This window comes from Melopsittacus undulatus, chromosome 8 (genome assembly GCF_012275295.1).
Source record: "Melopsittacus undulatus isolate bMelUnd1 chromosome 8, bMelUnd1.mat.Z, whole genome shotgun sequence".
Lineage (NCBI taxonomy): Eukaryota > Metazoa > Chordata > Aves > Psittaciformes > Psittaculidae > Melopsittacus > Melopsittacus undulatus.
In genome coordinates, this window is record NC_047534.1 from 5868794 (window position 1) to 5892535 (window position 23742).

General features: G+C 46.5%; 1 protein-coding gene and 1 long non-coding RNA gene across 4 annotated transcripts; both read left to right on the top strand.

Moving 5' to 3' along the window:
* The first annotated feature begins 12611 nt into the window (after nt 1-12611).
* ZFAND2A (zinc finger AN1-type containing 2A) lies at nt 12612-16824 on the top strand. 3 transcript variants are annotated; one of them, XM_034065561.1, is made up of 6 exons: nt 12614-12761; nt 13372-13466; nt 14163-14294; nt 14427-14578; nt 16158-16247; nt 16677-16824. In XM_034065561.1, exons 1-6 carry the CDS (start codon nt 12707-12709, stop codon nt 16684-16686), a joined length of 534 nt encoding a protein of 177 aa, XP_033921452.1. In that variant the 5' UTR covers nt 12614-12706; the 3' UTR covers nt 16687-16824. The 3 variants fall into 3 exon arrangements, with proteins under 3 accessions (XP_033921451.1, XP_033921453.1, XP_033921452.1); XM_034065560.1 differs by lacking the exon at nt 16677-16824 and having other exon boundaries at nt 12612-12761; nt 16158-16260; XM_034065562.1 differs by lacking the exons at nt 16158-16247; nt 16677-16824 and having other exon boundaries at nt 12612-12761; nt 14427-14582.
* Nucleotides 16825-19597: 2773 nt separating this feature from the next.
* LOC115945873 (uncharacterized) lies at nt 19598-21466 on the top strand. Its single transcript, XR_004080069.2, has 2 exons — nt 19598-19645; nt 21431-21466. It is a non-coding gene; the product is annotated as an uncharacterized lncRNA (long non-coding RNA).
* The last annotated feature ends 2276 nt before the right edge of the window (nt 21467-23742 follow it).

Below are 23742 nucleotides of genomic sequence, written 5' to 3' on the forward strand. Positions count from 1 at the left end.
GTAATCACAGACCTAATTGAAGCTGGCCAGCCTATTAAATAAACATTCAGCGTAAACGAGGGAGCAAAGAAATACCCTTTAGTTTGGTAATAGTTGAAATGATGGAAACCAGTAGCTGAGTTAGGGATCAGGGTGATGAGGTTAGAGTAGCAGGAGGGCTAGGGAGAGAAAGGGGTTTTCCCCCAAGCAACTCATAGCAGCGTGCTGCAAAGCAGCAAGAACCAGAAAGCATCAGGAACCAGCTTTTGGAGGGAGAACAAAGAGGGAGCTTTGTGGGACAGGTTGCTGACGAAGGCAAGCTGGATTTTGGGGTAAGGAGACTGTGGTCTCAAGGAGTCTGGCTTTATTGCATCCCAGGAATCATGACTCCCCACCACCTACTGTTAATAGGTTGGCTAATGCTCACAAAATAGCTAACAGAAATCATTCTCCCAGCATCACATCCTGTCTAATCACCCCACTGAAATGGGCAACAATACAATCTTGCAGCGCTTCTTGTGTTCCTTGGGGAACCACCTAATCCTCTGTGTTGTCTGCCAGTTTTTCCTTGTCCTTGGGAATTTCATGTATAGAAAAGGCTGGAGATTTCCAGAGCCAGGCACTTGCTGCTGGAGGCTCTCTAAGCTTGCTGCAGTGCCACAGGCAGCACCAAGGCACACGGGCATCAGAGGCTGCTCTCCAGGGACTGTAATGCAGGATTGGCATATTTTCACCCCAGCAAACCTTGCAGCATCCTGCCTCTCCTCATCCCCTTGCCAGATGTTGCACGGATGTGTGTGAGCGGCGCTGCCTCTTTGGGAGGTGATGAGAAGAGGGTGATGCACCGAAGTGACATGCTCAATTTCCCTCAAAGATGGTGCAGCCACAATAACATTTTTCCTGCTGATGGCGTCCATGTGTCTCTCCCTTCTCACTGGAGCTCTGTTAAACACTGGGATGTGGTACAAGCGTGTGTGCACCTTCTGTTCCCTGAGCCATCCCTGCCTTTCTGGGGAGGACGAGGTGCCTGGCCTTCTGTGGTTAGTTTAAGAAAAACACTCTCCCAGTGATCAGTGCCTGTATGAAGTAGATGTATGGTTTCAATTCTGTCCTTGAGCCATGGATCATTTAATGTTGTCAACACATATACATCCTTCTCAAACATCCCACTGAGAATTTCTAGGGACTGTAGACAGCTTAAAGCTAGCGTTACAGCAGCAGCTTCATATTTGCTTCCAGATCCATGTGCATTTTTTAATACTAAAGCTTGCATAATTGCTACTGAATTTCTAAGCAACTTCTTCAAAGGGGCAAAGGCATACTAGCAGCAGGGGTACTGGTGGTGGAGCAGGAACAAGGCCTGTTGTTGGTTTATAGCTTCTCAGCAGCTGCTCAGAGATGGTGTTTGAGGAACCCTGAAGAAGAGCTGGGTTGGGACCTCCCAGCTCGGCATGTGTTTGAGCACATTTTCTTTCTGACCTGGAATGTGCTTGCCAAACAGCCGCTGATGCTAGGTGCCTGCATCAAAAGCATTTTAGTGCAGCATGTATCTTGCCAAGGAAGCTTGCACTGATATCCTGCTTTGAAAAGTGGGATAGGGCACTGTCAGCCTTATTTTTTTTGGAGGGGGAGGTGGAAGTCTGGAGATGCCTAGAAGTGGAGTGAGATGCTACACGCAATGGCAGGTAAAGGGTACATCACAAGGCTGATTGAGGCATGGCTATGAAAGGGGGACAAGGTTGCTCCTCAGTATAAGAGAAGGATGTCCTGATCTTTCCCAGCTAGTGGAAATGGAGTTGCAGCTAGATGGGGGCTAGTACCTTCTGGTTTTGAATGTTGCAGTCACTCTGAGGATGAGGTGTGCTGCTGTTCCATGGTGGTGTGGTACCAAGCTGTGGTAGAGATGCCCATCCCCACAGGGGTCAGTCTCCCCTGGGCAAAGGGCAGTGAGCACCACAGGGAGCAGGTCACTCTCCTCTTTGTTAGCTGCCAGCTGCTCTCAGATGCTGGGGAAGAAACTGATGTAAGGTGATAATGTCTGCTGGCTGCAGCCTGAGAACAGGAGGCTGTGGCTTTGCTGGAGAGGCTGGTCACTGCTGAGAGGTATGGATGAAGCTGGGTACCCAATGGCTTCATGTGCCTTTGGAAATGTAGAAGGGCTGTGGGTGATGATGGTTCCCTGGCTGCACATCCAGCTGCAGGGCTCTGCTGCAGGCATCGGAGGCAGCTTCTTCCTCTTGCTGAGGAAGGGCATTTCTGGGGTGACACCAACCTGAGGTGTCCCCCTGTACCAAGGGGGATGTCCCCTCTCCATCCCCCTGGCTGCCATGGGGCCCTGTGCAGCACCACATCAAAAGCACCTGGTCAGCCAAACTCCATTTACTGTGCCTATGAATTTATTATCTTTGGAGCCCAGGGTAATTACTTTACAACTCTGAACATTAAATATCATTTGTCTTATTCCAGGAGGTCCAAATCTTTATGAATTTTATCTGATGCTTGCTCCCTTCAATTATCTGCCATCAGGAAAAGTTTACCATTGCTGCAAAAATATCAATTTGCCAGAGGTTGCAATACATTCACTCTCCACCTCTGTAATTTACAAACTTACATTCTTATGATTAGAAAGAAAAATGGTTAATAGGAGAAATATTCATGCAAAATCGATACTGAATAAGATGCTGCCACCTTTTGGCTTAACCTAATTCTACATCTGGGGCCAAATTCATCCCTGGTGTAACTGTTTTGCTGGGAGAGGAGCTGCAGTGGCCCTGGGGCTGCCTGTGAGGGATGGAGCAGGATAGGGAGATGGAGCATGATCTGGGGGGGCTCACCCCGTGACTGTGAATGGGGCATGGGGAGCTGATGCTGTGGGGGTTGCAAGCTATTAAGTGAGGGATTTTTCCATAGCTGTGCTTCTGCAGCACATTTCCTTCTCTCACATTCAGAGCCAAAGTGGAGGTTCCCAGCAGGTTTTTCTCCCCGTCTCCAGTCATCCTGGAGGCTGTTCTTGGAGCTGTGTCCTGAGCACAGGGACCAGCACTGGGCTGCAGGCTTGTGTCCTTGTTGATGCACTGGGAAAGAGGGTCTGGGATCTGATGAGACTCAGCACATGGCTGAAGGTACTGGTTAGACAGTTCATCTAAGCTTGTAGGCAGGCTCCACCACGCTGTGTATCTGCAGCACAGTTAGACAGGATGCAACACCGCGGGACTTGCAACATCATCAGTCTCAGCAGCTATTGAATGTACTTATTCTTCAATTAAATGCCACTGCAATGGGCTGTGGAGCCCAAATGCTGCTGCGATTTCAAAAGAGAACATCAACAACAAAAAAGGCATTTGTTTTTTGTAGCAGAGGTATTCCAAATTGCTAAGTGCTCAGCTGAGCAATCCCAAAGTTGCTCTGTCTCCTTGCCCAATGACACAGGGGTTTTTCAGCTGAATACCAACAGGCATGTGAGTAAAAGCTCTTTGGATTCTGCAGTTGTGGGATTTCCAGCAGAACTTGCTATTTCTCTCATATCTTGCCCCTTTGTTTCCCCGAGTCCAGGGCAGAGTCTGAATTCAGTAATTGCCACCTGGATTTGCTTTGCTGTCTTCCCAAGGAACTTGTTTGAATAAATTGAATTGGCAAATGTATTGTTCAGCTGCAAAGTGTTGTGTCAGGAATAATACAGGTATTACCAGTCTCTCTATTACAGCACTGAGCACACTGCCAGGGACAGTGAACTGAGGCATGAGAGCTCCCTTTGAGCAGCTCTGTTTCCTCTGTTTCTTCAGTGGGAAGTCCATGGTTTTTTGGATAGTTGCTCCATGCTCTAAATCAAGAAGCTACTTGGAGCTTCCTCAGCATGTGCAGGAACTCTCCTCTGTTGGGAAATTTTCTGCTCATAGGTTCCTATGGCTTATATCTATGCCTCCTTCACTAAGCGAGACTTGGGTGCAGCAATCACCTTGTTTTCCATAGATCAGTCAGTCCCACTGACTCCAGCAGTAGGTCTGCAGCAGTAGAGCTCAGGGCAGTGTGGTGGGACAGGCAGGTAATGGGGTTGTACCCTGCCTGGGCAGAGCAGGGCACTAAGCTGCAGGGCTTTGCTGAAGGACCCAGAGGACTGGGTTAGGTTATGGAAACTCAACAATCAGAAGCTCAGGAACATAATCAAGGCACTAACTGGGTGCTAGGCAAGTTCTTTGGGTTGGGGACTGTAACTCATGCATTTCTTGGGTGCTCCCAAGACGGAGGTGATCTAAACGTGTCAAGGCATGAAGTTCAAAGTTCTTCAGGGATATAGGCTCACCTGCACCCTCCCTGCTTTGACATGATCAAGTGGGAGAAATAAGCTCTCCTGCTTGCAGGTCCATGGAGGCTGGGGGCACAGCAAGCACACACCAGCAAGACAACAATTACCATCATGGTGGACATCTCTCCTAGCACCCACAAACGACTGTGACAACAGGAACAGGAGCCCATGACCTTGAGAAGAGCTGTAACCAGCGGGAGATGGCAGCACAGCTCTGCAACCCCTGTGCCCTGGGCTGCAGAGTGACCAGGTTTCTGCAGGAGATGCAGAGGCTCTCCAGGCAAGTGGTCCTCCTGGGAGGATGCTCCATGGTTCAGGGCAGTGGCATCACCTCCTCCTTCAGCCGGGGCATACAGACATGCCCAGCTATTAACAAAGGCTCAGTGGGGGTATTTTAACGATGGGGCTGCCTGGAAGCCGGAGGCCTGCCAGGGTGAGCAGTGTCCTGCACAAGCTGAGGTGACCCCATGTGCAGGTTAGCAGGGACATGGTGCCACCTCGTGGCACACAGCTCCGGGTGTCACACGTCCTTGTCCCTGACATCTTTCCACGGGGAGCATCACCCTGTGGGTGTTCCACTGCTTCCCAGGGCTGTCTGGTGCCTCCAAGGATGCGGCTGCATCAGGCCACCAGTAAACGGGTGGTTGGGAATGATGGGTGAGGGTTTACTCTCTGGAAAACAGGAGAAATGGCTAAAACTGTTGTCTTACCCCCCAGTCTGAGTAGTGGCTGCAAAGCTGGGTATGAACCAAACTCACGCTGTCCAGCTCAGCCATTGATTCTGAAGAGGATTTCTTCAGGTATGTCTGCCCACTATAGGATCCATACATTAACAGGGTCTCCTCCCTTGCTCAGCTATTCCCCATGGATCTATCCTTTGTTTCCCAAACTCCCAGGACTCCCTCAACCACCCTGCCCTGCTAGCCCACATCCACACCCACATGCTCATCCACACAATGGGCTTGGTTCTCTTCTGCACCTACAGCATAAACCAAACCCTGCTTATGAGAAATTAGGTTTATTTCTTAGTGCTACAAAATGAGAGAAGAAAAAGATGTCCCTGTTTGTCTGTGTAAATAAAGGAAAAGTAAAGACAATGCTGAGGTTTGGCACTGCTGTTAAATCTTCAGCTGAAGTGCTTAAGGATAGAGTCTCAGTTTTCAGTGAAATGCTTTAATTCAAAACCAGCAATGCAATGAATAAGGAGGCTCTAGCCTCTAACTTCCCTTGCTGATTGATGGCATTGTGGTAGTGCCTAGGAAATCTGGGGCTTGGTGGTTGTGGGTTGGATCCTATTGTGCCATTTGCAGTACGGACTCAACAAAAAGCCAGTTGTTATCCCAGGGGAGTCTGCCATGGAGACCCTTAATCTGTTTTCTGCTGCGTGTTGGCAACTGACATTGTAAGACATTAGTGTTTGATCTGTGACCACAACTCACCTGATAAGGGACTTATTTTTCCACTACTATTAGAAAGGCTGTTGCAGTGCTTCCCACTCTTTGAGACAGCCTTTTTGGAGCTATGTGCCCTTTCTACCTGTCCCACTGCCAGCTTGGCTGCCATCTGTGCTCTTTCCTTCTGGGTTGGGACATTCCCAAACAGCAAAGCAAATGACTTGATTCTGCTGATTTTTTGTTCTTCTTATACAGCACGAAGTGATACTGAAGAAGGAAAAACCTTTTGTTTTTTAAAATGATGCTCCTTTTAGAGCATCCTATCTGGATGCTCTAAAATGGGGCTGGAGACATAGTGGGTGTCAGAGGCACCAGGAGATAAGATGGGGATTACATCTAAAACACAAATTTGAGGTTTCCCGTGGAGGGCCAGGAGCTGGCAGAGCTGGGATTAGGAGTACTGGTCTCCAATCTATCAAGTAAACCTTTGTTTTAGTATAACCCAAGGAAACAATTTAACATCCTTGTACAGGTCTATACCATCATTTCCAGTTTACTTCATCATTTAGGAAGGGGGGTTTAAACAAGAGACCCTTCTGTCGAAGAAGTGAGCTCATGCTGGTATAGTGGTATCTGTGTAAATCCAGCAGTGTATCCGTGGTTGCGGCAATGAGCCTTTAGGCACTTAGCAAGGATTTGCCAAGGAGCCTAAGGGCTGATACACACTTGAAACTCAATGGGATTTAGGTGCCTAAATGCATTAGGCTGCTTGGAAAATCCCAGCCTTTGAAGTTAAAATAGGCACTAACAAAAATGGCTAAAAAATAATTAAAATAATAAAATTCAGGCTCAACCTTCCATGAAGGCAGTGGATGCTCAGAATTTCGCACCCAAAACAAGGCAGTGGGAGGTGGCCACCAAAGGCAACTGAGGGGCTCCACCAGCATGAGGGTTCAGAAGAGCTCCATCCTTCATGTCTCCTGCCCCAGCAGGAATTGCAGAATAGCCCCTCTGAACTATTTCCACATCTGATGGATGTCTGCATGCATGGGAATGGTCCAGGGCATCTGTCTGGGGACATCCACCTGATGAGAGTGTGTGAGGAAAAGATTAACAATGGCTTTTTTTTTGCTGTGGTTGAGAAGAATCTTAGGAAATTAAAAGTTGGAGAACTCATCTTCGTTATTTCTCTTTAAAGTTACTTATGAATTGAGAATGGCTCTGCTCATATTTCTCTTTTATTTGCTATCTCCCCAGGCTAAAGTGTTGTCTATTTATCTTGCATATTAGGTTACTTTTTATGGGGTTCCTGCTATTATATTTCACCTCTAACTTTGTTAGTTTGTGTTTGATATTAAATTATGTTGAATAAAATGGGAAGCTCAAGGACATTTTTCAGCTCCATCCTGAAATGAGGTTCTTAATCCTGTTTCTGGGTCTGCCCCTGTAGCCCAGCCTACGGGGACAGGATCGGGTGGGTAAGAAGGGCAGCAGGGGAGTGTGCCTATGAACTATGTGCTTTGCTGGGTGAAGTGTGCCTGTAAAACCAGTCAGTTCATGTACAGTGATTTTGGAAGCATCTCTTTAGAAATGGGTTCTAATAATATTGACACCATCACAAGATAAGATCCAGGACTAGTTAAACCACAGCTTCGCAACTCCGTGCTCCTTTGGGAATGAGAAGAAGTTGCAGAGCTGTCACTCTAAAGCTGATCATGGGCTCGTTTAACTATGTCATCCCCTAAGACAGCCCTTTCAATTATGTCAACCTGTCTGCTCTCCCTAGACTCTAATTTTAGAGCAGCAGTAGCTAATATTCTTGGAAAACTGATCCGCCTCCACAGATCTCTCCTCTCTGTCTGCTGCTGTTAACGGAGTATCCTGTGGGGAGATCGGACTGCTTTACTTCCCCTCCTGTAATAAACCTAATAAAAATAGGTACCATTAGGTTCCTTTGTGTGTGGTCTCTTTAAGACACTTATCTGAGCTATGTAATGGAGATGTCACATCTCCTCCACAGAGGGATACGGCAGCACCACAGGGTCATTGCAATAAAAATAAAACTCACTTTTAAGAGCCTGGTATGAGATTATGAGCTGAAAAGCAGGTTGATGGGATTGGAGTTCAGAGACCTGCAAGAGGCAAATGTGAGCTGGAGTCACCCAAACGTTAATGCTGCAGTGGTGTCTCTGCAGCTGGAGGGGCAAACAGGATGCTCCTGGCTGGTGCAGGAATATGGTGGGAGATGGGGTGGCCTTGGGGACCTCAAAGACAGGGGACATATTTGTGCCTTCTGGATGGTGCTGGAAGGAGTCTGGGGCACACAAGATGGAGACGAGATAGATGGACCCATGTGTCTTGGCCATGGGCACCTCTGTGATGTGCTGTCCATCATAACACACCTCTGTGGGAAGGCTACAGACCCTGCCCCGAGGGATAGGCTGGAGCCAGCCACATCCCTGCCTCCCTGTCCATGCTGTGTCCATAGCTGGCAGGCATCCCCCTGCCCTCACAGGCTGGCAGCACAGGAGGAAACAAAGCCATGCCTGGGCTGTCCCATTTGGGGTTTCCATCAAGTTAGCATTGAAAAGCAACAAGGACTTTCTCCAGCCAAGCAATTAAAGCTGCCATGAAAGAGAGGACAGGGAAAGCCTTTGAAGACTTTCTTTTTATACTGGCCCGTGTGACAGTCTGCTCAGCTGGGTCAAGTCTCCTCTGGTCATTGCTTCTCCGTGCCTGGCCTCCACCAGGCTGGACTGGCCATACTGGAGAATAGTGGTGTGTAGGTCTGAGGCTGTCAGAAAGTTTTCTGTTTTCTGCAGAGCCTTTTCCAAAATAATTACTTTTGGGGGCCCTGTTTGAAGGGAAAACCATCCGTGAAGTTGATGAAGGATGTGATCCTCTTCAGAGGTGTTTTATTCCCCCTTTAGAATGCAGTGTGTGTCCTAAAGCAGACCATGATGGTGAGGTGGGGTGGACGGTGGTGTTTAGTCCCCTGCAGAGACACCAAGAGGCAATCACAGGGATTGGAGGGGGAGAAAGGTAAGGAAAGAGGAAAAAGCAATAGCCCTCCTCTCTAAAAGGAGTAAAAGGGAGGAAGGGGAAAAGAAGAGGCAGAGAGACCCTGCAGAGACAAGAGAGGGAGATGACCCCCATCGATCCCACCCAGTGTCACCATCCTGGTAGCAAAGTCCAGGCCTTCCTCTTGTGGACTGGGTTATACAAAACCAACACACTGCAGGCTGCAGGGGAGCAGTACCTCCCGCAGACTCCAGCAAGTTAGTTACACGTAGCTTTCCTTTCATAAATCCATGTTGGCTGCCCCTAATCAAATTCTGCTTCTCAAGCAATTTCCCTTGCTAATTCCTCCTGAATCAGTTCTAATGCACCTATCCCCCTTGTCGCTAAGCTAGCCAGCCTCTAATCACACACTGCACTGTGTGATCCTTTCCCGAGTAATACAGGGTTTGGCACTTTCCTCCGGTTCTCAGCAGCCTAACCTGTCAGGAGCAACCTTCTAAAAATATCACTAAAGACCTCGGCTAATTTCTAATCCTCGTTTCTATTAAGATGGCTGCCTGCACTATGTGGGTTTCTAGACTTGGGATTTACAGTCTTCCTTAAGAGCATCTAATCTGTGCAGAGCCATTTCTGTTGTTATCCTTACACAAACTCCTCCCTTCCCTACCATAAAACATGATCCCTTTGGCAGCAGCTCTCCAGTGCAGGGCAGCATCAGCCAGCCAATGAAGACACCAGTCTCTTTCTGCCTCACTTTTTGGCAAACCTTCCTGGAGAGATCACTGGGGTCCCACTCCTCTTGGACATTGGGTAGGTGCTTTGTATGAAAAGCATCAGCCTACAAGCTCAGCATGTGATTTGCTTTGCACTTCCCAAGTTCTTGAGTGTTAAGTAGTACAACAGAGCTGATGTATAGATGTGTAATGGAGCACAGGTCTTGAAGTACCTTTTATAACTGGACTTCCTGTTTGTCTTTGGATATTTTATATTGTTTCCTCCTTCTTCTTAATACTCCTCTGTTCCCAACTGTGAAAACCAACCAGGTCAAGAAGAACAAGCAAAGTGAGGGCAGCTGGCTCAGCTCAGTCAGGGGAAATCCCTTTAAGCATAGAATCCTATAATGGTTTGAGTTGGAAGGGACCTTAAAGCCCATCCAGTTCCAACCCCCGGCCATGTGCAGGGACACCTTCTACTAGACCAGGTTGCTCCAAGCCCCTGTGTCCAACCTGGTCTTGAACACTGCCAGGGATGGTGCAGCCACAGCTTCTCCAAGCAACCTCTGTCAGCACCTCCCCACTCTCATAGGGAAGAACTTCTTTCTTACATCTAAGCTGTATCTCCCCTCTGTCAGTTTAAAGCCATTTTCCCTTGTTCTGTCACTACCTGCCCTTGTAAAAAGTCCCTCTCCAGCTTTTTTTGCAGGTCCTTTTAGGTACTGGAAGGCTGCTCTAAGGTCTCCCCAGTGCCTGGCCAAAGGAACCTGGTGGAAGATGCTGCATGGCTGTACTGTAGATGTGCTAAAAGGAGCACTGACTGCTAAAGCTCTCCCTGGGCTTGAGACCACCAGGGCTTGTATCAAATGTGACTCAAGAAGCAGGTTCTGCTTTCTGGGAGAAGGGCAGCTGCAGCCCAGGTGTGGGACCCTCAGCAGATAAAGAGCATGATGTCTCATGGGAACATTTACCACTACTGCAGAACACTCTTCTAGGACACAGCTGGACAATGTGGGCTCTAACTTACACATTCAAAGCAGCATCAGCCTGATACCTTCAGTTGCTGGTTATAAACATGGCAAGAAGAGATTATGTAAACCAAATCACAGCACGACTTTAATGGCAGACAAGCCAGGAAAACTTCCACAGTGGAAACATGAGGCTGTCTTCTTTCCATGAGAGCAGGGGTGTTGTGAGACAGCCTCCTGATGGGAACAAGCTGCTTTTAACATTGAGTTTGGTTTGTTTATGACAGGAATTAAATGAAGTACTTTTACATCTAATAGAGACTTGAATTGAGTGACCTAGAAAGTCTCTGTGTCAGTCTCCAAAGTCTGTAGCCATGTGAGGCAGAGGGGCAGGACACACTGTACTTGGTACAGCACTGCCTTTCACACTGCCCTCGTCCTGAGCTGGTAAATCCCTGTGGGGCTATGCCCCACCCCCAGGGTGTCCCCAAGGTGGGTTGTGGGTGCTCCAAGCACGGACATGGCACAACCATCCCTCAAGACCCTATGCAGCAAGCACTGGGGTGCTGCGGAATCGACTCAGTCAGAGATCAATATGATCAGATCAAACGCCATTTATTGCAAAGCATTAACTCCTTATATACTATTGCTTACACACACCTACAGCAATTTGGCATATCATGATTGGATACTTGTCTTGAAGACCCTTAGTGACTAACATATAATTGGTTAAGCACAGGTGTGAGAACTTGACCTCGAACACTTGCCAACAGTCCACAGTTCTCATAACTCAGTGAATTCCAGCTTCTCCTTATCTTGCTTGCTTAAGCTTCCTCGGGCCTGTCATGGCCTTGCTGTATCTTTCAGAGTTATTCAGGGTTCATGTACCAAATATCCATTCTCCTGTGAGAACAATGTCTCCACACTGGGGTTTAAATCAGATTGCTCTTCACAAACCAAAGACCTGTGGCAGACTGAAATGCTTGGTCATCACAGCTGACCAAAGAACGGCATTAAACAAGGACCTTTGGTAATTTTATGGATTTAGCAGGGAAAACTAGTATGTGCAGGAAGGCCTAGGAATGTCTGGCTGATGACAATGTATCATTTAATCCAGCAGGACTGTGCTGTTGGGAAGGCCACAGCACCTGTGCGGCCGGCTGTAAGCTGGCACACACAGCAGGAGTCACACGAACACCATGTGGCAGGGTGATGTGGAAGACAGATGAGTGGCACATGCCAGCTCCAGTGTTGACAGCACAAATTGGCCTTTGCAGTCACCACCTGCCTTCCCAAAGCTCCTTTTTGCTCTCACAGCTCCACTCTGTGCCTGAGTCATCTGCTACAGGAGAAAGTCAGGTGTTTTCCAGGGAGAGCAGGGGCAAAACAACATCTTGTCATTTCCCAATCCTGTAACAAATGTCATTACACCAATAGTCCCCATCTCCTCTGTGCAAAACTAGTGTTAACACATTCAAAGATCAACATTTCTAACCTACACCTTGATCTAAAGGTGCCTCATTCAAGTAAGATAAGCATCTAACACCACAGACCTACTGGGAAACTTTTTATTCAGATGATTTGTGCAAACCCACAGCTGCAACTGGGGCTTGTCCATCCAAACCAGTCCATACACGACAAAGTCCTGCAGTGGGATCCCGACCATAACCTTGCTGCGATGAGCAGACCCTCTCCGACCCAGGCCCACGGGTTTGTTCAAAGTTTGACAGTGACCTGAATTAAGCATCACAGCCCACACGGATACTGAACCCTGATGAAAAGATGAAATGAAAACGGGAAGAGGCAAAGGGCTGAGTATTCTCTTGAACAAACCAGCCCGACAAGGGCTCTCCGGGCACTCTCACATGTCTCCTTATTCGATACACGTGTCCCTGTTTGAGACAGGGCACCCCTGTGCTGCCTCCCCTGTCAGCGCCTACATAAGGGGTGTTCACAGCCGCGGGGCTGTCCGGGTCCGGGTCCCCGTCACCACCCGCTGTCACCCATTACCGCTGTCACCCATTACCCCCATCCCCTCCCTGTACTCCGGTCCCGGATCTGCCCCGTCACGGTCACGGCCCCGGCACATGACTCAGCATCCCTCCCCGCCCGCCGATTGGCCGCCGCCTAGAATGCGCCACAGACGGCGACGGAGGGCGAGGGACGCCATTGGCTCTGCCCGTCTGATGTCATCCGTGGTGGCCGGGGCTGGAGGGAGCATGACTCAGCACGTGGGTACGCAGCCGGGCTGAGTCAGTGGCAGGTATATAAAGGCGACGGCGTTCCCCGTGCTCTGTGTCCGGCTCGGAACCCGAGGGTGCTGCTGTTATGGAGTTCCCGGGGCTGGGTGAGCACTGCTCGGAGCGCACCTGCAAACAGCTGGGTAAGGAGCGGCCTCGGGGAGCGGTTGCGGGCTCCCTGCGCTGCCCGAAGGGAGCTGTGAGTGGGGGTCCTCTGGGCAGCAGTCGTAGGATGGTGCTTAAAGGATGGTAGCTTGTGTACTGAGGGGTAGAGGTGTCCAGATTTCACACCCCAAGCCTGTGAGGCGCTCTGGTTGCTCGCAGATATCAGTGCTGGTTTAGTGATCCCTTCAAAGTGTGTGGGGGGGAAGGAGTAACAGCTGAGCCTCAGTGATTTGTTCTCCTGTCTTGTTAAGGGATGCTTTCTAAACAGTAAAATTCCTCTGGAGTCTGAGCTTCTGCTTTATACCTCAATTCCGAGGTCCTGGTTGGTGTATTGCTAAAGTTTCTGTGTCCAGGGTGCTCTCAGTGTATTTATGGCTTGTGTGGGTTGCATGCTGTGGATAGAAAGAGGGAAATTGCCTCAGTTCTTCTTCTTTAGTTCTCATATTTGTGGTGGCACTTTCTGTAGTGGTAACTGTAGTTGTGACTAGACAAACTGATTTGCTTTTGAGTTTCTGTAGCCTTCTGTGAGTGCTTTTACAGCTGCTAACTCTGCTTCATGAGAATGTTTTATTTTCTTACTTTTCTCAGACTTCCTTCCTCTGAAATGTGATGCATGTGGGGAGGTCTTCTGTAAAGACCACATCCGTTATGATGACCACAAGTGTAGCTCTGCCTACAAGAAAGTAAGTTCGTAGACATGAGTCAGCAATTCACACTGCTGAATTGTCAAGTCATGTATACAGGCTGCTCTGAAACTTGACATGTGGTTACAGTAAACGTAGATGGGGGAACCACAAGAATTAATGATACAGCTGAAGTTTGAATATACAGAAACACAAAATTTCAGAGGTTAGTACCTCTGTGTGTTTTGCTTATATCACATTGTCCCAGAGAGAAGTGCTTTATATTTTAAGTAATGTATTGGGGCTTAAAGCTTCCTGTAGCCCCAGTTCTTTAAGTTGGAGGACAGTAAACATGGAACTTCAGAAGAAAAAACTAGGGTAAGTGGGGCCAGACTTTGACTTAGATTTCTGGCCTCTACTTGGGCTTTGAAGTGTTAAAAGGCTGCAATTCCAGAAAGCCTAGAAGTATACTTAAAGTCAACTTACCCAGTATGTTGCTATAAATTGATATAGCAAAGTGTGCCTGTCTATTTCTTGGATAATGATTTGTAGTTACCTTTGAGAAGGCTTCCTTTAAAAGCATTAATAAATGAGTAGAACGTAAAATGCTTGTGAGTAGGCTACTATCACCCATTGGTAATGGAGGGAAAGGATAGAAAAATAAAGTTGCACTTCTAACAGTGGATGTGATTATATTAAAGTTTTTTTTCCAGCCTGAATGATTCCGTAATTCTGATCTGTGTTGTATGTGCTTAGAATGTGCAGGTTCCAGTGTGTCCACTCTGTAATGCACCCATCCCTGTACAGAAGGGGGAAATACCAGATATTGTGGTTGGGGCTCACATGGATAAGGACTGCAAATACAACCCAGCACAGCAAAAGCAGAAGGTAAGGAAACTGCTGGTAAAGTCTAGACTGCCTGCCTAATGCTTGTGAAGTTAGGTCTTCTGACAGCAGAGTGTGTAGAAGCTTCCTCTGTTTCATCTTAATTCTAAGGCCAGCTTTGTGTTTTCTATTTAGATCTTCACAAACAAGTGCTTAAAGCCAGGCTGCAAAAGAAAAGAGATGATGAAGGTTGTTTGTGAGCAGTGTGGTGGCAACTTTTGCATAAAACATCGCCATCCTCTGGATCATGACTGCAAAGGGAGCAGCCACCCCATCTCCAAGGCAGGGTAAGCTGTATTTATGGTACTTTGAACTCATTACAGAATTTCAGAGCTATGTATCAGGGGCTGTGGGGAGCTCAGACAATAGGGAATTCCATAAAGTAGTGGTCAGATCAATAAAGTATCTACTATTTCCTCCTTGTATCTCAAGCTTAGTTTCTGCAAGTCTGTGAGCTACGATAAAAGCTTGTCAAATGCTTTCTTAAAATTCTTCCAAGCTTGTCTGTGTCAGTCTCTGCCAAGCATCCTCATAGATAAGCTAAGGAAGTGTGGGCTTGATGATCAGGTAGTGAGGTGGATCAAGAACTGGTTGAAAGGAAGAAGGCAGAGAGTTGTGGTCAATGGGGCAGAATCTAGCTGGAGGTCTGTGACTAGTGGAGTCCCTCAGGGATCGGTACTGGGACCAGTGCTGTTTAATATTTTCCTCAGTGACCTGGATGAGGGAACCGAGTGTAGCCTCAGCAAGTTTGCTGATGACACTAAACTGGGAGGAGTGGCTGACACACCAGAAGGCTGTGTTGCCATTCAGCGAGACCAGCACAGGCTGGAGAGTTGGGTAGGGAGAAACTTGATGAAATTCAACAAGGGCAAGTGTAGAGTCTTGCATCTGGGGAAGAACAACCCCATGTACCAGTACAGGTTGGGGTTGACCTGCTGGAAAGGAGTGAAGGGAAAAGGGACCTGGGGGTCCTGGTGGATAGGAGGGTGACCATGAGCCAGCAATGTGCCCTTGTGGCCAAGAAGGCAAATGGCATCCTAGGGTGCATTAGAAAGGATGTGGTTAGTAGGTCAAGAGAGGTTCTCCTCCCCCTCTACTCTGCCTCTACTCTGCGCATCTGGAATATTGCATCCAGTTCTGGGCCCCTCAGTTCAAGAAAGACAGGGAATTGCTTGAAAGAGTCCAGCGCAGAGCCACAAAGATGACTAAGGGAGTGGAACACCTCCCTTATGAAGAGAGGCTGAGGGAGCTGGATCTCTTTAGCTTGGAGAAGAGGAGACTGAGGGGTGACCTCATCAGTGTTTACAAACATGTAAAGGGTGGGTGTCAGGATGATGGAGCTAGGCTTTTTTCAGTGATATCCAGTGGTAGGACAAGAGGCAATGGGTGTAAACTGGAGCATAGGAGGTTCCATGTTAACATCAGGAAGAACTTCTTTACTGTAAGAGTGACAGAATATTGGAACAGGTTGCCCATGGGGGTTGTGGAGTCTCCTACGTTGCAGATGTTCAAGGCCTGCCTGGACAAGTTCCTGTGTGATGTACTCTAGGTTACCCTGCTCCTGCAGGGGGGTTGGACTAGATGATCTTTTGAGGTTCCTTCCAACCCTTGGGATTCTGTGATTGAGAAGAGGTGGTGGCTAACTCAAGTACCCTTTGGGGTCTGAATCTAAATACTAAATCCTGAAGTTCTTCCCAGCACCTTGAAGCAACCAAGAACAATAAAAAATATCTTTCAGGCAGATGTACCTTTGTTCTGTGCAATAGGACTTTAAGACTTGTGTGACAGATGGAGAAAATTAAACTGAAGTGAAACTTCACTTTTGTGTACATAAGAGGTGCTGAACCAGGTTGTATTCCTTTGTAGATATGCTGCTCTGATGAGAGCTTCTCAAGCTGCCTTCAAATCAATAGGAGCAATTGGAGTGCCATCTGACGGGAGTCTGCAGCACAACAGGTACAAGCTGTAGAAGGGAAAAAGACAAACATTTAAAAATAGTCTTGTGTCAACATGATGTAGGAGTGCTGCTGTCCTGCCTCTAGCTGTTCTGGAGTTGATCACCTTTGCTTGGTATTGGGAATGTAGTAGAGGTGTTCTGACAGCACAACTACATCTTTACTTGTCCATCCTGTACTGCTTAAAGTTGCTATACAGACAGAAGCATTAGGACATCAAATTGTTTTAATGGCAGACTTGTCTTCCACCTCCTATGTGTGAGGCTTGGTCAAGGTTTGGAAAAATGGTGTGTCAGCACAGTGTTGAGGAGAGCATGGCAAGCACTGGAATTGTAGTGAATGGCCCAAGTCCTTCCCTGCTGGGCTGGATCTGCTTGTCACTGGAAGTTTTAGTCATGTAACTCTTACAGTGTATTCTTATGTCTTCCAGATGCAGATAGGAGAGGCTTTTCACATCTGGATCAAACCTCCGTCTACTTAATCTTGTCTATAGGTCTCTAAATTTTTCTATGCAATTAACTTATTTTTGTATGGTAATGTTTTGTGCATTCAATAAACTGTTGCCCTTTGTAAGCTAACTTTGTTCTTGTATTTGGAATAAATCTTAATATTCTGGAAAATACTCAGTGGAGGAAACTGGGCAGTGATGGTAGGAGGTGACTGAAATTAGTGAGAAAGACAGACAACTTAGCTTAGGAAATGCTAAGTCTCCCATGCTAACCATGAGTCTCCCAAGATGGAAGTCTGAAATACAAGCTGCTGTCATACATCTCAGTCCTTTTGGAAGTGACATGGCACACAATGCAGCATTCTGCTTGACAAATTACATACATTGACATGAAGCAATTTTTTTATATGAACTGCCTATTGGTTTCTGATTGTCAGTGGAAGTACTTGATTTATAAAAGCTGTACCTAGCTTTCCGAGGCCCTCCCTAAGCAATTCACTGAAGGCTAGTGCTCGCAGAGGCATGTGCAGTGCAATTCTTCATAATTTATTGCCCCTTAGAAGCCTGGGATTGCATGGGGGTTTTTACAGTTTGGAAGGGGAAAAAGGAAGCCAGATAAAGCAGCATTAACTGTTTGCCTCATGTAATGAGAATGAGGCCAAAATAGCGTTGTCTAGGGAGGCTGTTCTTTCTGCCTTCCTGAAAAGCTTAAACAAATGAAGACACAACAGATATGCTCCATCTATTATCCTGATCAGCTGTCTTGGCTCTTTAAAACTGCATGAATATCCAGCTGCTTAGCTTGAGGCTTGAAATATTGTAGGTTGATGAAATGGAAATGTGCTGTTAATGAACAATGCTAATTCCCCAGCTGCGATCTAAGTAGACCTCTCATCCAGCTAATTGTGAGGGAAAAATGCCAAGGCTTACTGATGGTGTCAGGAGGTCAAGACCTCAATTTCATGTGTCATTGGAGCTGTTCCTCTGCACACTGGGGCTGGTGGGGTGGAATGTTGGTTTAGGACTAACTGGAGGGTAATTGCAGTCCCTTGAATCACTTGCAGCTATGAGTGCCCACTGCTGTTCTGCTGTGGTGGGAAGATGAGCAGTTTGTGTAGCAGAAAATGCTGTGTTCCTTGACCTGGGAAAAAATGATATTTGATAAATATTGTAGGGGCTGTGAGTGTAAGTGCTATAATGCCTGTGCTTTATACAGCCTTGAGGTTGCATTGCAGCTGTGCAAAGACTGCTGTGTGCCTCTGAAGAGGCTTAATCCTTAGAGTACAAATTCTGCCTAAAAGGGAAATGTGGATTTATGGCCTTTGGCAGGGGTAATGTGTAAACAACCACTCTAGTGAGTTGTAGGCCTTTCATCTGAAGGGACAGATTCAATGTAATTTCTGGCCAACACAGAACCAAGTACCTGTGCTATCTTCTCACATCGGGCCAAACATTATTATCTGGTGCAGTAGAAGTTTTGAAGAAGGCTGAAGCTATATGGAAGACTGTAGTTTGCCAAACTACATACGTAGTGTAGGTGTGAGTTACTGCTGCTAATTCCATGCAGTCTATTCTTAACCGTGATCAAATTTGTGACGTGACAGTATCTGTAATACTGTGTTTAACCACAGGATGTCACAATAGGATATGTAATTAAAAAACCCAATCATTATTTTAGGAAGTCTAAACACAGAAAACATACCTTCCCTATTCACATTGGAACAAAAGCTTAAATTAAACCTCTAAGTTTAGATATCACCACCTGCTCATTATCCTCTGTGCTCTAATGTCATAACACATCCCTAGCATCTTGTTACAGTATTGGGACTTTAACTGGCTGTGTATTCCCAAACAATGCTGTGCACCCCACTGGTGGTTTCAGAAGGGGTTTCTAGTCCTAGAGGCTTTGTCTGGGACAGCAGTATTGGCACCCCATGATGAGGGGAGGAGGTGGAAGGAGAGGAATGGCAGAAAGTATGATGCTGCCTTAGACAGGAGTAGGAAGCAGGTTTACCTCTTACCCATCGGTGCGTGTACAGGGAGCTACCCCCAGTATCTGCTACCACAGCAGCTACTGGGATCACACTTAACGAAAACAAAAGCCCTTTTTCAGGTTGTCACCAAAAAAGAAGCTCCATCTATGTGTGCACTTGTGGTAAATGTTTTTTTTCCTCAAATTACCGAGGGGGAATGAGAGTGTTTGTGCACACAGTATTAATAGAAAATGAAAACATGGAAACCAATTTGTTCCCTAGAAGCCCAGCCCTAGGAGCTGTTTTCTTGCCATCTCAAACCGCAGCGTTGGCCTCTTCCCATCACGTTCCCTCAGACCCGATGGGAACAGCAGATAACGCTGCCTCAGACACACAGCCTTTAGGATGTGCTGGCTGGAAGGCATCACCATTGCCCAGAAAGCAGCATCCCGCTGCCTTAGCCGCTGGCACGGCGCCCACGCGGTGACAAATGAGCCTCCTGTGGTTGGCAGCGCTCCGGCTTCCGTGTGGGGACCGGGTGTCCTGCACAGACCGTGCAGGGGTGGGTGCTGCCAGACCTGCGGCTCCCTGCCGGGCCCTGCCTGGATCCCTGTCCGGGTGCGGGCGGGTTCCGGTCAGGCCCTGGGCGGGTACCGGGTACCCGGTACCGGCGGTGCGGTCCCACCCCTTCACGGGGGAGGAGGTGGAGACCTCTTCTGTGGCAGATCTCGTCGCGGAAAGATGACGTCACACACACCCCTCCCACCCCCGAAGCCGGACGAGCCCTCCTCGCAACGCGTGTTCCAGGTGGGCGTTTCAAGACTGAGAGAGGCTTCCTATTGGTCAGCCCTTAGATTGGCATGGCGAGAGCCAATCAGACGCCTCCGTTCTCTCCTTGTAGCCAGTGAGAAAGAGGGGGCGGGCCGCGGCGCCAAGCGTGGGGCTCAGTTAAATGCGCGAAGGAGGCGGGATCGTGAGGTGCGTGAGGGGAGCGGTGAGGGAACGTGGCCGGTGTCCCGCAGTCCGCGGGGCCGCAGTGAGGCTGGGGTTGTCCCTGTCCCGCATGGGGGGGTTGCTTCTCAGTAAAGGAAATGCAGCCCCGGGGTCCTGGGGTGGGAAGGTACCGGGTCAGAGCCTCCCCAGCGCCGCCCGGGGCCTGCTCCCGCCGGGCCCTGCTGCATGGCGTGCCTGAAGTGTCCCTGTGGTGGAGGTGCCGGGGGTCGTGCTTTGTCAGGTGGTACAGGCTCTTACCATCTCCTGCTGTAAGGGTTAGGCTGTATGGGTGCCTGGGTTTTGGGCTGGTTTACCTTTTAGAGTGTGCTTCAAGCTAAATACTTGTGATGGAGACAGTTGTTGTGTTTATGCTGTTCCACAGAAAGCGACTGTGTTGGGGCAGCTGTTGGAAGGCTATGAAATCATATTTTTTCTCTCAGAGTAATAATATGCTGTTACAACTAGACCTGATTTTACAACCAGGTTCTCTACAGCTCCTGTTCGCCTTTGTCCAAAAGTCGTTGTAAAGTGAAATACAAAACTCGTAAGACATAATTATTTAAGCATGTTTTTGCCCATTAATCGACATAAAGCCAGGAAAACTTAAAGTTTCAGAGAATTTATGGTTTAAAATTGTTCACTAATCAGGTAGGCTTACTTTTTGTTTGTGGGTATGTGTGTATGCACACGTGTATTAATGAGGTGACTAACAGTCACATGTATTAATTTTGAGGAGAGGTCTGACTGGTGTTACCTGAGGTGGACAACTGATCAAGCAGTTCAGTGATGTGCTGTAACCTGCAGGAAGGATAGTATCCATTACAGGGGATTACTGCCAAGAGGGTCATAGAATCATAGAATAGTTAGGGTTGGAAAGGACCTTAGGATTACCCAGTTCCAACCCCGCTGCCATGGGCACGGACACCTCACACTAAACCATGCCACGCAAGGCTTCATCCAACCTGGCCTTGAACACTGCCAGGGATGGAGCATTCACAACCTCCCTGGGCAACCCATTCCAGTGCCTCACCACCCTCACAGTAAAGAATTTCTTCCTTATATCCAATTCCCCCTGTTTAAGTCTGAACCTGTTACCCCTTGTCCTGTCACTACAGTCTCTAATGATAGTCCCTCACCAGCATCCCTATAGGCCCCTTTCAGATAATGGAAGGCTACTATGAGGTCTCCATGCAGCCTTCTCTTCTCCATGCTTAACAGTCCCAACTTTCTCAGCCTGTCTTAATACAGGAGGTGCTCCAGTCCCTGATCATCCTTGTGGCCTCCTCTGGATTTGTTCCAACAGTTCCATGTCCTTTTTATGTTGAAGACACCAGAACTGCACACAATACTCCAAGTGAGGTCTCACAAGAGCAGAGTAGAGGGGCAGGATCACCTCCTTCAACCTGCTGGTCATGTTCCTTTTGATGCAGCCCAGGATGCAGTTGGCTTTCTGGGCTGCGACTGCACACTGCAGCCGGCTCATTTTGTCATCAAGTGAAGTGTTTCACAGAGTGGGGCCTGAGTATGTGTTGAGTTTTCTACAGGAAAATGACATTCTAGTTCTGCAGTAGCCTAACTATGCTGTATCCCTAAAGGAAACAGAATGGAAGTTCTCCAAAATGGATAAAAGTTCAGTGCAGATGTGTGTTTTATAGTTAAGTAACCACAAATTGTTCTCACAACAGTGCAATTATGATATAGCTCTGTATATAAGATTGATGTTTAATATAAAAAAAGGTTCTAATTCCAGTTTGGTGGTTTCTGTTACAGAATAGTTCTGGTTTAGAATGTTGAAAACAAATGTGGAAAAAAAGAAAAAGAAAGCAGAAAAAAGAAAACAGCTAAAGCCATGTGTGGCCCAAAAGGGAGAGATGGAATCAGAAACTGAACCAAAGAAAAAGAAACAGAACCTGCAGGTAATTTCTCCCATTTTTGACTGTTCAGTAAAATGTAGATATATTGTTACCTGGGATGTGAGGGGTTCAAGATTCAGTAGAGGCTGAATGTACTATTTGATTCAGTTGAAGTGGTTCCTTGGTGCAGTACACCCAGTGCAAAAGCTAAAAGGTGAAGATAAATTAAGCCAAATCTGGATATTGTTGTATATCAGGTTGTACATATTTGCTTTGGATGCTTCTGTGAAAGAATGAGTGAGAGAATGTGGGTGAAAGGTGGACTAAATGACGTGAAGCAACTGTCATATGGCAGTATAGGCATAGCGTAAGTCTTCACGTGATCCTGAGTGGCTGGAAAAACATGAAAGATATTTTCTTGGAAACCCTCTTGATTTTTGGGCAGAATGTCAAGTGGCCAGAAGGTGTCAGCAGTCTCTTTGTGTTACTGAACATTTTATGAATTAATTTTATAAGCATGAAATTAGCAGTCTTGAGTTGTTATTTAAGTAGAAACTAGAGCTGTAAGTTTTTTGTGATGGAAATGATACATAAACAGGGTAATTCAGTTCTGCTGTTCTGAGTGGTTACTATAGAATGTGGATCAAAGAAATATGGAGTGGTTTGATAATGTCAAGAAGGAGAGAAGGCAAAGGACTTCCAAAGGACTTTTTCTCAGGACTTCTCAAGGTGTTGTTAAGCCATGGTCTTAAAAACTCTCTTAGGTTTCCTGACCTAACATAAAATAGATGTGAAAAGCTGTTTCACATCTATTGTTTGTTCATTTATCCTTGTTGTTCATTTGTCATGAGATGTATAGGTCAATGGAGATCATATAACTAAAAGGTAGTAGTTTTTATTTCGTTATTAGACTTTAATGAAGTTCATTGGCAAGAATATTTTTGGGAGGTTTTTCATGCATAAGCATTTCTGGCTATTACATTTAGAGTTTGCGAAGCATAGTATACTAAAAGCCAACCTATTGGCAGTAGCTAGTCAGAGATCTTTAAATTCATGCAGCTATGAACTCAGCAGAAATGTTCTTAAGTAGGAAAAGATTGCACCTTTGTCTATATCAGAGCAAAAATAGGAAATCTGGTATTTACAGCTTAATAAAAGGGAATGTTTCTCATTTTCTATATAGACTTTTAGGTTCACAGTATTATAATTCAATTTGCATGAGAATAATTTTCTTTTGAAATGTCAAAATTAAAAATATATTGCTTGTGTCAATTTCATGTAGAAGTAGAAAAAGTCCCTGTTGGGCTTCAAACCCTTTGCAAGTGGGACCTTTTTGACCATCTGATGTCAACCGGTATATTCTTGGAACCCCCCCATTAGTTTTTGTTGGCCATGCAGACTGCAGGGCTGTGAAAGAAAAAGCAGGTGTGAAATGCAAAGAAGAATTCTTAATACTATTGGGGAACACTACTAGGCACCACAGTTTCTGGAATTATAAAAATTGGTGTCAGTGGGTGGCTTAAACATGTATATAGTGTTAGTTTTAGGGATTACCATATAAGGTCTATGACAAGCCATATTTTGGCATCAGTTTTATAAGCTGTAATTGTTGATAGTAGGAAAGTGTAAGTTAGTAGGCTACTTTTTTCTTTTTTGTTTGAAATGGCTGTAGAGAATAAAAATGTTTAGGCAGATCATAAAATAATTTTACTTCAGAAATGATTAATGGAAGTTACCTTTTTGCCAGTCTATGATGGTTGTTCAGGATGTATGCTCCCAGCTTTGGGTGATTACTCTGTTAAGTTACAATGGCAGTTATGCTTCAGAATGCTTTTGATCACCAAACCTTGACAGCATGGAAGATGTAGTAGAAAACAAGGTAAAATTGTTTTGTGTGTACAGAAGGATCAGGAGGCACTCTGAGGCTGCAGTGATATACTCAGTTAGTTGGGATGGTTCCAAAGAAGAAATTTGGAACAAAAATTAAGGCAACTGCTGAGAATGTTTATTTTGCAGCCTTACTTTAATTTTATTTCTGTTACTTTAAAATAAACTGGAACCTTGATATATTTACAGAAATTCCTGAATCATGATGACTGGACTCTGATGAGCTGTGATTGACTTTTAATGTAGCAGCTGAATTAAAGAAAACTTTTTTTTGGCCTTCTTAAAGTAAGGATGGGTAGACTCCAGTTTCTCCTAAGGAGTCTCATATGTGATGGAAAGAAT